A 13,561-nucleotide genomic window follows, 5' to 3' on the forward strand; every position below is an offset into this window, starting at 1 on the left:
AGATGTTACTGCTGCAATCGGTACAACAGCAAGGCGCATTGTTATCGTTAGCTGTCGATGGTAAACAAAGCGGCAATAGTTGGTTGAGGGATGGCATAATTATATTAGGCGCAGTTAAATTACCAAATCAAGTCCCACTCCAGTAAGTTTTCGTAAGTCCATTCGCACCAGACACTGGCAGCGTAAAGATAAACGACAAGAAGCACTCCATGTGAGGCTCACATGGAAAGGCTATTTGAAGCAGATCGCTTGGATTGCCAGCGTGCGCTGCAAGAACCGCAGCGAGCGCGTGTTATTCCAGCCTCGGAAAACTTTATGTCGCTGCAATGGCTTCTGGAGAGTCAACAACTGCCGATGGAGAACAATGCAACAGTTGCAGAGCAACCTTGGAATTCTGCTATTACTGATACATTACAGGATTTTTGTTTAGAATCGGAGGAGGAAGCTGGGCAAAGCTCTAAACAAGTAGACCAGATATCAAAGTGTTCCCCTACTAATATTGTGGAGCAGATTCTACGGGATTTCTGCTCCTCGCCTAGTTATTTAGATGATGCTTCACCCAAATACAATACGCATCCCGATTTCCGTTTCTACAACAAACAAATTCGCACTTACAGTCGACCAATTCAAAAACAAGTAAATGTAATCCTAGACGATGACGAAGAACGCCTGAGTTGCTCTTCGGGATTGTCAATGCAAGAAGATTTCATCACACAGATGCCAACGACAAAACATTGTGATTTCGATGCCAATAGCTCGCAGTTGATATGTGAAAACCTCTTGAATTTAAGTGCATTTTTCACACAAAACCAAGTACAAAGTTGTAGTAGCATTGATCTGCCTAAGGATGAAGGACAAGCGACAGCAATGGTCATGGAAGAGCCTCAAGATGCTGAGGATATACTTAAAGACAATGGCTATTGCATTGGCAACACGGAGGAGTGCAGATTGCTGGATGACAACGATGATGTTAGAGTGGAAGGTAAGAAAACAGATTTGTATATTTAAAAAATTCTGTAATTTCCTATCTCGAATTGCAGCAACTGTAGAATGTAGTCTATTTGATGGCAGCGCACGGTTGGAAACGACTCGCAAAGGTGAGAAATGTCTAATTTAACTTACAATTTCAGTACAATATTTACTTTAATTGCAGTTACCAATTTGTTGCCAAATGTTAATGTTAATGAAGTCAATCAAGAAGATGCGAAAGAAACCTGTAATAACGAATTCCTTGATGACATTCCGTTTAGCGAATGGCAACCAATCGAATTGCCAAATACATCAGGCAAGTTGCCCAAACCTGCTGCCAAACATATGGATTTTAACGTCTGTGATCAGTTAGAGGAGATTCCTATCAGCGAATGGCAACCTATGTTTATACCAGAGTCTGCCTCCCAAAAGTCAAAAGAAACTTCAGAGCAGCAACAAAATTCTAGTCAAGAATTTAAAGTCACTCCTGGCGTGATTGAATTCCGCACTGCATCCAATAAAACTGTTGAATTGACGGAGGAAATGCGCAAAAAAGCTGCGATGCTAATGGCTGATTTAAAATGTCCAGAAGAAACAGAACATCCTAGCAATCAAGCGGAGACGTTGTCAGCATTTAAAACCGCATCTAACAAAACTCTTAAAATGACTGCAGAGATGGAGAAAAGGGCAGCAATGTTAATGGCAGACTTGAGTGCGTTGCAAGACGAACCTAAGGTTGAGAATCATAGCAATCAGCTGGAGACAATGTCAGGATTTCGCACGGCGTCTAACAAAACGCTAAAGTTAACTAAAGAGATGCAAAAAAAAGCAGCAATGGCAGATATAAATTGTAATGATTCACAAATCCCAACCGCATCAAATACTAACAACAAAAAAAGATTGGGAAAAATGGATAAGAAAATTGAGAACATTAAAAAGGAGACCCTCGATGAGATACCCTTAAGTCAATGGAAACCTATGGAATTGAATGTAGTACAGAAATTTGAAATTGCACAGCAAGCTAATGATGTCAGCAGTCAGCTAGACATGATTCCATTGAGTGAATGGCAACATGTAGACCTTGCCGATTCTGTTGAATATCGCACAGCCTCCAACAAGTTAATCGAAGTGTCAGACGAGCATCAACAAAAGGCCTCCATATTAATGGCTACTGTGGCGACGGAGCTAAGTGAAATCTGTGATAGAAATGCGCCTGCTGTGCAAGTGCATCTTGAACAAGTGCAGTTTCGAACGGCATCCAATAAGGCACTGGAGGTAACAGAAGAGATGCGGCAGAGAGCGGCAATGCTTATGGCTGATTTGGAAGCAATTCAAGAGACAAACAATCTATCAGATGAAATGCATTCGATGGAATTCGAGTCGAACCATATCTTAGAAGGTGTTGAACATTGTTCTGCTTCAAAGAATACAATCAAAATGTCGACCAAGATTGACGAAGCAACAAAGATTCTTTCGGCTGACATTGAAGTGGTGAATTCCACTATGCCAATCGGAAGTGGTAATAGAAAAAGTAACAGGAGAAAATGTATACCAATTATTAAAGATGACATGGAAGATAATACTACTACTTTAAAGGAAGAAAGCAATAGAAAACAGGAAAATGTTTCCCGCATAAGTAAAGATAGCAACAACATAAATACTTTAACGCCGAGTGAACATGATAATAGAAGAAATGGAGATACTGTAAATAGATTAAATACAAGGGATCCTTTTGAAGATGGTCATAGAAACACAGACTCTAGGCAAGATTTTCTATGCTTAGCAACGCCGCATCCAAATAAGCTGGCTGCCAACGGCAACTTGGCGTTTGAGACGCCGAAATGTACGCCGGAGTCGCAAGTATCCCTGACACATCTTACAGAGCTCTCACCCTTAGACACGGCCACAAAAAAGTTCTATAATAACCCGTCGCAATCTCTTGTCACTAAACAAGCGACGAAAACTAAAAAAGGATGTTGAAAATATGGATGCAACACAAACGCCAGCAAGACAACGCTTCAATCCCATGAAAACAGCGACTAGCACTCCAATGCCAAGTCGCCAGGAGCACAGTCAACAGACCTTAGAAGATGTACCGTGCTCTATTCAAAAGGAGCGCAGATTTTCCCAGGACTCGCCACGTGTTCAAAGGGAGCGTGTGGGCAAGCGACGAAGTGAGGAAGCTCTATCGCCCATTTATGCTCCTACGAATAAGTCGCGACGTCTTGGTTTAAGTCGCATTCGCAATAAATCCTCAAATAATATTTGAAATTAAAAAAAAAATACGTTACAAAGATATGTACATCACTATTTCAGTGCTGGCAATCGATAATTTATCTGTGTGCATATTGAGTGTGTTGGTCGTTTGCCAACACTACCATATGTGAGTTCCAGTCTCTCATTTCAATTCACTTCCAACCATTGGTAAGAAAATGAGTGTAATCTAAAATAATAAACAAATAGCTTTAAATATCAACAACAAAAATGTAAATAAACACAAATTGGTTATGTATATACAATAGAAAACAATTCAAGTGAAAGTTCTAACAATTACACGCAAAACTATGCAAACAAACAATTCTAATGCACTTTGTTTACCTCCGTTGAATAATTTCCACTGGAATATATGATGAATGAGACCCAAATACGAGAAAGCAAAACAATCAAGAGATACGAACGAAAGCCATTTTTGTTGTTTTTTTAAAATGACAACTTGGCAATTGATGTGGAACTATTAAATATGGCAAATAATCATACATATACGCCAAAAATTGTATATAGATGCACTCAATTGCTTTCACCTATTTATTCAATTGCAAATACATACATGCATATGTGCTATTATATGTGTGTGTGTGTGTAAGTCGTTAAACTGCGCTGTAAAAGTATTGTACTGTAAATGTTTGTGTAAATGTCAAACGAATATAAAATATTAGGCAAATAAACAAAGTGTACACTTTTAAAGTAGAATCTTTATCAATTACATGTGGTAATTACTAAACTTGTAATCTTCTGTAGGCGGACCGCCAAGGTCGGTCTTATATTATTGTATCAGAAGCTCCGTGTTCTAACTCAACGCACACAAACATACATTCCGCAGAAAACACACCCACACATACATATGTATGTACAAATATATTACGCTATAAGCGGTGATACGAAATTTGCGGCCGCTATCCAGTGATGTCAATTTAGCCTTTTTCCGAATATTTCGTGTCTTCTTTAATTCAAGAAAATAATTTGAACTCTTTTGTTCAATTATTTCAGAAATCAAATAGTATGGAGTAAATATATTTTTATTTTGCTTAAATATTCAAATTTTTGTTCGATTCTTATATATTTTTGTATACAAAACTAAAGCTTTTTTTGTCCGATAATTGGTTTAAAATTAAGCTAATTTTTAGATTTTCAAATGCGCAATCAGTTTTAGCAACACTGTATACAGCAAGTTTATTAGCTAACGACAGTCTCTGGTTCGTTTCCTCTCTTACTCTCTCTCTCTCTCTCTGAATCCTAAGCGTTGACTTTATCTGATACAACAATATTTAAAGGCACAACAAGTATAGCAATTATAGTTGGAGCACATACAATTGCTCTCATAAATACATATACAAATATACATATGTTTGAGAGTTTAATACATATGTATGTACATCAATATATACGATTGGGCGCTTCTAATCAACACACTCGATTGTTTTTTTTGTTTCGCTGGCAAAACACAAATCAACATCGCACACAGGAAAGTTACATTCGTTTCAGTTGAAAACATTTCTGCAGCTCTCTTTTTGCTCCAGTTGTGTTTTATTCTCTTGTGAAAGCTAAAGCCACGTCAGTCAGTGGACATCAACACAAATAAATGCCCAACAATTGACAGATAACATCATAAATAATATAGCATTTTCTTTGCAGTCTGTGGTGCCGCAGTTCAAAGGAATCCTCCAGAGAAACTCTTCAAAACATAAACAATGGCTGATGAATTCGATGGCTGCGAGTGCATCTGGTCGCATGAGCTGGCCATGCAGCGTCTGCTCAATTTCGTAAGTCAATCTTAAAAATTTGTGAAGCACAAAATCCTACAAACGCGACATTACCATTATTTAACTCGATCATAAGTTCAGATGCCCAAGAACTCACTTTTTGTTCCACAAATGTTGTGTTAGGAATTGTTGGTTAATTTTTTCGGGGATTCCCCAATGCTCAAAGACCAAAATACAGTGAACTTTCGATATATTGAACTATTAAAAAATATGGAAAATTTGCAAATGCTGAATTTTTTCTTCACATTAATATACTAAAAAAGTGTTTTTGTATTCATAAATAAGTTGAAAATGTTTCCATTAAATATTACGTGTTTCTAGTTTACACAAACAATATTAAAATGAAGAAGGTTTGACTCAATAAAAATTAATTTTATTAAAGTAAAAAATAATTTAAGTTTCCTCTAGACTTCAAATGTGTTCCATACTTTTCTTTAATGTAAATATTCGTAAAATATCTATTCGTAATAATTCCTAATTTTCCCAAATATAACATTATTTTTTCGAATGAATACAAACTTTTGATTAACTACTATATTAGTAATAAAATTTTTAGTTTTTTGTAAGGATTTAATATGGTTCAGTTTCCAAAAACTTTCGAGTAATCACTATATTAATAAGGTTAACCTAATCAAATGTTCACTGTACTTTAGTTACGTGGATCCAATCGCTAATCTAAACTACGCTTTTTTGCAGATACGCCAGAACCAGAATGCTTGCACAGACACGGAGTGCATCGATGGTAATCTCAAGTTTCATTTCAATCAACTTACAACTAAACGTAACTAATCTCTTACGTACTTTGCAGTTAGCGGACGCGTAGCTCAGACGACGGCACAGGGAGCCGGTGAGACGGGTGGAAACTTTACGATTGCGGTGATCTTCATGCTCATCGCAATGTTTATGTACGTGGTGAATCCAAGCACTTGGCGCCAGTATACGAACAATAAGCCAGTGCGTCGGGATAATAACAATCAGGATGGATCCCCGCCACCGCCGCAGCCACCGCCGGCAATCAATTAAAATTCCCTAGATCCGATCCATGGCTGTCCTAGTGCTAGAGCTTCGTTACGTTCATAAGCAATTTTGCATTTTGGTTACAAATATAAAAAAAAAAAACAAAACAAAAAAAGGAAAGCAAAATCCGTTTAGGGATATATATGCGATATGCCAGATCCTTGCACCACATTATAAAAAAAAGAAGATAACTGTTTCGAGCAATAGCAAACTTATAATAAAGAATACGCAAATAGAAAACTAAAAACCTAAAAACATTCTCCACAAAATATCCTAAATGTAAAGTGATATGTGTTGTTTAGTTCAATTGACGATGCAAATCTCTGTCTCATTTACTCAAATATCAAATTTTGTACAAACTTACTACATACAATACATTTATATATACTATATATATTTGTCTGCAGATGTGTATACTATACTTGTAATCGTATATTAGCATATAACATATATACACATTATACAGCATGGTTTTCATGTGCAATATCATATTGAATTGAATTGGTGAATAAACTTTGGCTGAATCCAAAATCTTAATTAAAAATCCTCTTATTTACATACATATTAAAATTGCAATAGTAGTCTGTCGAGCGCAGCTCAATCGTCGGCGTTTTGCAGTTTCTCCATCTTGTGACGCACATCCTTGAGGAGCCCCTTCATCTGCTCATATTTGCCCGTTGAATCGGGCAAATTCTCAAAATTTATGACATCGCTAATTCCCGCCTTGAATTTATCTCCCTCGGGCAGCTTATCAAACTCGGAGAACTTCAGAATGGGCGTGCCCTGAATGGAGGCTCTAAATACAGCGGGTTTAACAAGTGCAACAGGAGATTCTTCTTCCACTTGGGAAGTGCTAAGACTGCTTGTGTTCAATGAGGTATTGGACTCCAGCTGCTGCAGCAGTTCTTCCTGTTGCGCCTTTAGATCCTCAAGCGTGGGCGATGAGCTGCGTTGCGGGGCGGAATCTTCTGCCTCTGCGGGTGGCGGTGGAGGCGCTGGTAAACTGGGCTCAGCAGGCAGCGGAGGCTGCATTGCATCGTGCACCTGGTCATCGTCCAGTTCCATGTCCTGTGCTACCAAATTTGTACTGTCCTCCAGGCTTGTTTGTTGTGTATCGTGTGGCGTGGGCAAATCGATGAGCTTCTTGCGTTTGTAGCCTTTGGTAATGTTTTCGCCCAGTGACTTGATAAAGTTGCTCTTCAGCTGATGCTCTTGGAAGTGGGGCACATTGTGATGTTGAAAATCCTGCAGCAATTTAAAAGTTTAGTGAAGAAATTAATGGTTATACTTTGTGGCATATTTACATCGTAAAACTTGGAGCCGGGTTCCGCATTATAGCCAGGAAAATCAATTATTTTATTCACATCATACTTGAAGCTGTCCGCTTCGCCCTCTTCCTCCTCAGGTCCCTGGACTTCTGTGCCCTGTAAGAATGTAAAGTCAGAACGAGAATGCACAAACCCATCACAATATTGACACTCACATCGGCATTGAAGAGCGTTATGCCCGAGCTCTGGACCTTGGCCTCCTCCAGCCAAGCGGGCGGATAGCCCAGCACACGCATGCGATAGAACATAAATGGCAACTCGCCGCGACTGTAGCCCATCGCATGACGCGTCTTGGTGCTGATCCTGCCCGGCCGAATGTGCGCAAATCGCTGCTCTGTGTCCACATGATAACGCTCCGTTCGTGTGTTCTTCTTACGCGCTCGCTGTATTCTTGACTGATTGCGGGGACGAGTGCACTCACGCAACGAATGATCTGTCCCGCCACAATTGAAGCATGCCGATTGCACTTTAGGACGAAAGCATTTGTTCACTGCTTCCGCTTTGAGGCGTTTCCTGTTCGCCGTATCCTCGTCGAGGACATCGGTGTGTGTTCGTTTGTACGACGGCACCTGTGCGGCATTCAGTTTGCTCGTCGGTGCCGTATCGATCATGAACAGATCGTTATCGGGCAGCGGCGTAGGCGTCCTGATAAAGGCGCCAATCCTCGTTATCGCTTCATTTGTTTTGAATTCAAATTCGTTCGCGGCAAACGTTTTTTTCAGTCCTTGCAGGACGCGATCATGCAGTCTCTCATAGTCAATTTTATTCTTAAACGTTACCTCAAAGATTGGCGGCTCTGGTTCCTCCAAGTGCTGTTAATACAATTAAATACATAGATAACAAGTGGAACTAGTTTTTTATTCGCGTGCTGTACCTCGTTTGTGGTTGTTGTATTGCTTTGTGGAGGGTTCGAGGGTGATTGTGAATTGGCGGTTAGGTTTATGATCTCAACATCAGTATCATTCACTTCGCCATCTTCGACGTCAGCATCGCTCTCTATTGTTATTACCGAATCATTAATTTCTATCACACTCGCGTCCATGTTTGTTTTTTTCTTAATAAATAAACAGAAATTGTAGTAGAGGTGGAAAAAAATATCGATAACATTCTCGATGCATCAATATATCTGCCTTAAAAATGTTGTAGAATACAGCTTTTGTCAGCAAACATATATATAACTGGGCACACTTTAATAGCGGCTGCACAAAAATGCCGCGTCGTTTTAAATAGCTAAGTGTTGTATTATTTTAAAACCCATTCCTTTAAAAAAAACTAACGATGAAGTTATTTAAGAACACATAACTTAACATATTAAAAATGTGTTAATATAATTTCTGACAACTTTTTAATATTTGAAAAAGTAATTTAATTTGTAAATAGAACAGGGCTGAAATGACATGGGCACAGTTTGATGTGTACTGGAGTATTATAAATTATAAAAAAATATATAAATATAAATTATATGAGTACAACAATTTTTATTCTTTTTAGGGAGTCATTTACGTAAACTGTAAAAACGTATTTTTAATTAGTTAATTAATTAGTTACGTTATCGCTTACTTCAGACGTCAAGCATCGAAAATAAAGTGTGACAGGGGAACAGCGACAGAAACTATTTTATTTAATAGTATTCGCATGCGAATTTGATGTGATTCATTGGGTTATGTAAAGAATTTTACAAGTTTCATTTCCGCGATCAGAAATTAAGTCAATCCATTGGACATGCGAGTCAAGTGTTCTTTTGGATTTCATAGATAAGCTCTGGCTAAAGACGACGCGACGTCATGCCTGATTTAAATCCAGAGAATTGGTGCGCCGTCTGAATGCCAACTGAACAATCGTGTGCTTGGCAACGATCCATGCATAATGTTGCGCAGAATCACAACATCCAGTGACCGACACGATGTTGCGTCGTATCATAATCATTATTAATTCAACTTACAACTGGGGGAATTCTCAACAGCAACAACAATCAATAACAAGCAAGAAATGGAAAAACTTGTTTAAAGAAGGCGAAGATTAAATACTCTTGCAAGGTAAGAAAGGTTGTACGAAATGTAATGATCGAAAAACCAATATAACTATTATAATATTCCAATATTAATAGTATACTAATATTTAAAGATTGAAACTCTAAAATAATCCAAAAATATTTACTTAGTACATTTGTTTTTAAAATTTCACAAGCAGTTTTATTACAGAATTCTTAAGTCAATTTGTTACATTCAGTAAAAAAAATATAAAATAATGAATTTATAAAATACGGGTAACTAAATAATAATATATGTAAATGCAAGACAATAAAATAATAAATGAAAATAAACCTTTTTCAAAATATTTCTTTAAAAAATGAAGATCAATCTGATAGCACTCCACACTTTTCACAAAAAGTTAAGGTATTAGAATGTTTGTTTGTGGAGTTTCGAGCGCTAAAGTAAAATAAATAAAAACTCAACTGAAATGAATTTGAATAAAAGCGCGCGCGAAAATCAGGCGACAGTTGTTGCATGCCAATGAATGGTGTTGATGATGATGATGTTGCAGCCACAATTCGCCATAAATAGCCCGGCATCAGTCATTGGATACAACACAAGAGACATGGATCTGACCAGGTGTTGTCTACTTTTGCTCCTGGCCGTCGTAGCCAGTGTGCTGGCCACGCCCACTCACCACAAAGCCAAAGGCGCCGTCTTCTACGTGGAGAAGCCAGCGTTGCTCGAGAAGCCCACCCAGCTGCTGAGCTCCTTATCATCGAAGTTAAGCAAGCCGAAGCCTGTCTTCATCAAGCCCGTCGTTGTCAAGCCCATTGTGGTGGTCAAGCCAGTTGTTGTCAGCGGTGGAGGCGTAGGAGGAGGCGGTGGAGGTGGTTGGGGAGGCGGTGGAGGAGGTGGCGGTGGCGGTGGCTGGGGAGGAGGTCACGGACATGGACATGGACACGGCCATCATGGCAAATTCAAAGTCTTCAGCAAGTTTTAACGAATGTAGCAATAAGAAATGATGTGTGTATATAATATATAAATTAAGAAACTTATCAATAAAGCGGAACAATCGAACCTGAATAACAATTTTATTTTTAAATTATTTCGAACATAAAGTTTAAAGCAGAAAAGAAACTTAAAGCTGGATATTGAAATTGGACAATATTGAAGTATAATTTGTTTATTTCATTTTAACGAATACTATTATTTGAATATACCAGAATTTTGGAGTAGTAATTATAATGTAATATAGAGACAACAAATTATCAATAGTCTTCTTATATATCACAGAAAACTACGAGTTTTCATTTAGTTTACAATGTTATCCTAACAATATTTATTATAATTAATTGTACTTTTTTTTCTATATGGGAAAATCCCAGAAACAGTCCACCAGCGACCAATTTTCAAATTTTACATTTTGTAATTTTTCTTTATATATAGATATCGAATTTTAAGAATTTAAAGCAAAAAAAGAAATTTCGATCATTTAATATACATAAAATTTTTATCAAACCCAACCCAACCTCTTTGTGTGCACTTTTATGCCAAAAGTTAACATTTTTCAAAATTTCAAATTTGACATTAATGTTAACACAGTGAATTGGAGCAATAGTAGTCTTATTAGTTAACTTATGTTCTTTAATTTAGTGAAAAAAAAAGAAATTATTTTTCTTTTACAGAAATTTTAATTTTAATTTGAAAGTATTGCCCTAGCGCGACACGAAAATAACGTTTTTATTATATATGTAGCTAGTGGGAAAAACATTTTTTTTTTATTCCACTTAATTTTTAAACCATAATTATATTGTACTTTAATATACATAAAAAAGTAAAATTATGTATTGACATGAATATATTTGTTTGGCACATTTATGCTTGCGACACTTTTTCAATTTTACCCAAAAACCCTATTTTTTTTTCTTTTCATCAGCATCAGATTTGAAGATTAAATACATAAATTAGAGTATCTATTGGAGATTGTTATCTGTAACGGTTATTTTCATGCTGTTTATGTTTTGCTTATTACATTCATCTTATCTATAACGGGAAAGTTGACTTCACTTTAAATTTGGTTTCAACAAATTCGCTACAATTTACTATTTTTACTTGTGTCGCCTGGTTGCACACTGGAACCAAATCAAATGAGCTAGCACTCAATAAATTTGATGTGTACTGCTTTCTAAGCCTAATTATAAAAAAAAATAGAAAAAAAAATCCCATTTCGAAAATATTTATTTTTTCGGATGGCTGTGGTAGCCAAATTAAAAACAAATTTATCCTCCTACTCCTAAATTGGCCAGGAAAAATATACCTACATTTGTAGGTACATACAAATACATACATTTTTACATTTTGTATGTACATTCGAAATACCAAAAGTTCGCTGCTGGAGAGTTGGGCTCACGTATCGAGCATACCGGGAATTAAAAGCAATTAATATTTTACATCATATTGTGGAGAATGCATTGTTGAATATAAAAAATAATGTTTTGTTTAAATAAAAAGATTTTTGATTTATGTTAATGCCAATGGAAAAAGTGTAGCGTGCGACACAATGGATTTACGGCTTTGCTAAAAATCTGTAAACATTATTAAGACCAAACGATCGGTTTTTGTCTTCTAATATTCTTAACTTTCTTTAGGATATTAACTTTCATAGGGTTTATTTTGCATAATTCGCTAAAAATTGCGTTTGAAATCAAAAATTTTGAAACTTACTTCCACTTTGTGTAGCGTGCGACACGTCACAATTTGATTAATTATTTTCAAAATAGTGACTCCAGTGAAATTGAACATTATACCCTCCGAAAGTACTTTCAATTCACTCTAAACACATATCAAAAGTTTACGGTAAATCTTAAAAAAAAAAACCCCAAAAAATTGATTTTCATTAGCTAAAATCGTGCGAATGTAGCGTGCGACACGTGGGATTTGCCCATATAGAAATAAAAATAAACTAATTTTTTGCATTGTACGCTGATTATGTTTCAAATATTTTCTGAGTCATGATTTTAGAAATTTAATAAATCTATTTTTGTGCTATGACGATAAACCGATAAACAATGTATAATGTATAATGTATGTATGTATATGGGTAATTCCATGAGGGAATTTTTCCCGTGCGAGACCCTTTACAGTGAAAAAAAACATAAACTCAAAAAATTAAAAAAATAAGTGAATGTTATGCTTAACGGTTTAGATAAGCACTATATTTAGAGTTAAGATTGATTTTAGGAACTTTTTACGATAAAATATATAAATTCGATCATTTTTGGTTTTGCGTACGAATATTTTAATTTTTGCAATTATCAGAACAGAAAACAAAACAGAAAGAAAATTCGAAAACCATTCTTAGGTCTAATTAAAGTACTTATCTAGAGCTATATAAATAACCTTTTCTTATTTTAAAAATTGATTCAGTTTATGTTATTTTCAATGTAAAGAGTCTCGCACCAGACAAATTCCGTCATGGAATTACCCATATATTATATTAAGCATACAAATCATAAAATATGTATTCATTGTACTTTCTATATTTTATATATATAATATTGACTGTATCAGTATGCATCCTAACTGCCTGTGAGTTCAATTATAGGAGATCATATTGTATAATTTACTATAATAATTATAATTTATTTTTAATCCATGTAAATAAATTACAACAAAATGAAAATCAATATTGTTGTTGTGGGAAAAAGTAAATTTGATTGACAATTTATTGCGCTTAGAATCTGGGTTTTCATCGAATCAATCATAGAATTTAAACTTTAGATTTATTAATTTTTTTATTGAACATATTGTAATTCAGTTTTCTCCAATAAAATTCTTTGGACAATACTAGCTTTTTTGCAGCTAATTATTTAGCTAGTTGGTAAAAAGCAACAGCTCCAATGAGTTATCCTAGAGCTGGAAAAAGTGAAAGGATTACAGTGTGTCGAGCATTTCAATAAACGCATATCGATGTGCATAATGAGGCGTCCTTGGCAGCACTAAGTGCTTGTTTAATGACATCCTTTGTGGCGTGTTGTCAATTGGAGAGGCAACTTACGCGATGAATACTTCTGTTTCATCCAGTCGCATCCTTGGCTGTCCTGCGGTGACTGCGACCATAAACATTAGCACAAGTGATAAGAGAGTGTGTGTGCATTCTAATCAACTCACTATCATAATCGTAATAATACTAATCGTAATCATAAGCAGAGAAGACAGCGACTCAACAGAA

At 36.2% G+C, this 13,561-nt stretch overlaps 3 protein-coding genes and 1 long non-coding RNA gene across 5 annotated transcripts; 2 read left to right on the top strand and 2 right to left on the bottom strand.

The window, feature by feature from the left end:
• The first annotated feature begins 19 nt into the window (after positions 1-19).
• Positions 20-3,273, top strand: LOC132790155 (breast cancer type 2 susceptibility protein homolog). The gene is given in 4 exon segments (XM_060798603.1): positions 20-982; positions 1,041-1,097; positions 1,154-2,883; positions 2,885-3,273. Coding segments are annotated over 4 exon segments (2,901 nt in total). The 5' UTR covers positions 20-222; the 3' UTR covers positions 3,239-3,273.
• Positions 3,274-3,372: 99 nt separating this feature from the next.
• On the top strand, positions 3,373-6,166 carry LOC132790159 (small integral membrane protein 14). Of its 2 annotated transcripts, none has more exons than XM_060798609.1 (4): positions 3,373-3,393; positions 4,882-5,009; positions 5,706-5,751; positions 5,818-6,166. In XM_060798609.1, the coding sequence occupies exons 2-4, from the start codon at positions 4,938-4,940 to the stop codon at positions 6,030-6,032; spliced, it is 333 nt and encodes a 110-aa protein (XP_060654592.1). In that variant the 5' UTR covers positions 3,373-3,393; positions 4,882-4,937; the 3' UTR covers positions 6,033-6,166. The 2 variants fall into 2 exon arrangements, with proteins under 2 accessions (XP_060654592.1, XP_060654591.1); XM_060798608.1 differs by lacking the exon at positions 3,373-3,393 and adding an exon at positions 4,598-4,708 and having other exon boundaries at positions 4,879-5,009.
• On the bottom strand, positions 4,767-5,197 carry LOC132790160 (uncharacterized). The gene is made up of 2 exons (XR_009632776.1): positions 5,107-5,197; positions 4,767-5,045 (listed from the first exon to the last, which is right to left on the bottom strand). It is a non-coding gene; the product is annotated as an uncharacterized LOC132790160 (long non-coding RNA).
• A 48-nt stretch (positions 6,167-6,214) lies between the features above and the next one.
• On the bottom strand, positions 6,215-8,451 carry LOC132790156 (zinc finger CCHC domain-containing protein 8 homolog). Its single transcript, XM_060798604.1, has 4 exons — positions 8,229-8,451; positions 7,510-8,166; positions 7,331-7,450; positions 6,215-7,271 (listed from the first exon to the last, which is right to left on the bottom strand). The coding sequence occupies exons 1-4, from the start codon at positions 8,394-8,396 to the stop codon at positions 6,624-6,626; spliced, it is 1,593 nt and encodes a 530-aa protein (XP_060654587.1). The 5' UTR covers positions 8,397-8,451; the 3' UTR covers positions 6,215-6,623.
• Between the last annotated feature and the right edge of the window lie 5,110 nt (positions 8,452-13,561).

Source organism: Drosophila nasuta, chromosome 3, assembly GCF_023558535.2.
Source record: "Drosophila nasuta strain 15112-1781.00 chromosome 3, ASM2355853v1, whole genome shotgun sequence".
Classification (NCBI taxonomy): Eukaryota; Metazoa; Arthropoda; class Insecta; order Diptera; family Drosophilidae; genus Drosophila; species Drosophila nasuta.

Coding starts and splice junctions, on each gene's coding strand:
- LOC132790159 (XM_060798609.1), top strand. CDS start 4,938: ATGGCTGATGAATTCGATGGCTGCGAGTGCATCTGGTCGCATGAGCTG. Junction 5,010..5,705: donor TGCAGCGTCTGCTCAATTTC/GTAAGTCAATCT, acceptor GCTTTTTTGCAG/ATACGCCAGAACCAGAATGC. Junction 5,752..5,817: donor AGACACGGAGTGCATCGATG/GTAATCTCAAGT, acceptor CGTACTTTGCAG/TTAGCGGACGCGTAGCTCAG.
- LOC132790156 (XM_060798604.1), bottom strand. CDS start 8,396: ATGGACGCGAGTGTGATAGAAATTAATGATTCGGTAATAACAATAGAG. Junction 8,167..8,228: donor ATACAACAACCACAAACGAG/GTACAGCACGCG, acceptor TTGTATTAACAG/CACTTGGAGGAACCAGAGCC. Junction 7,451..7,509: donor TAACGCTCTTCAATGCCGAT/GTGAGTGTCAAT, acceptor ACATTCTTACAG/GGCACAGAAGTCCAGGGACC.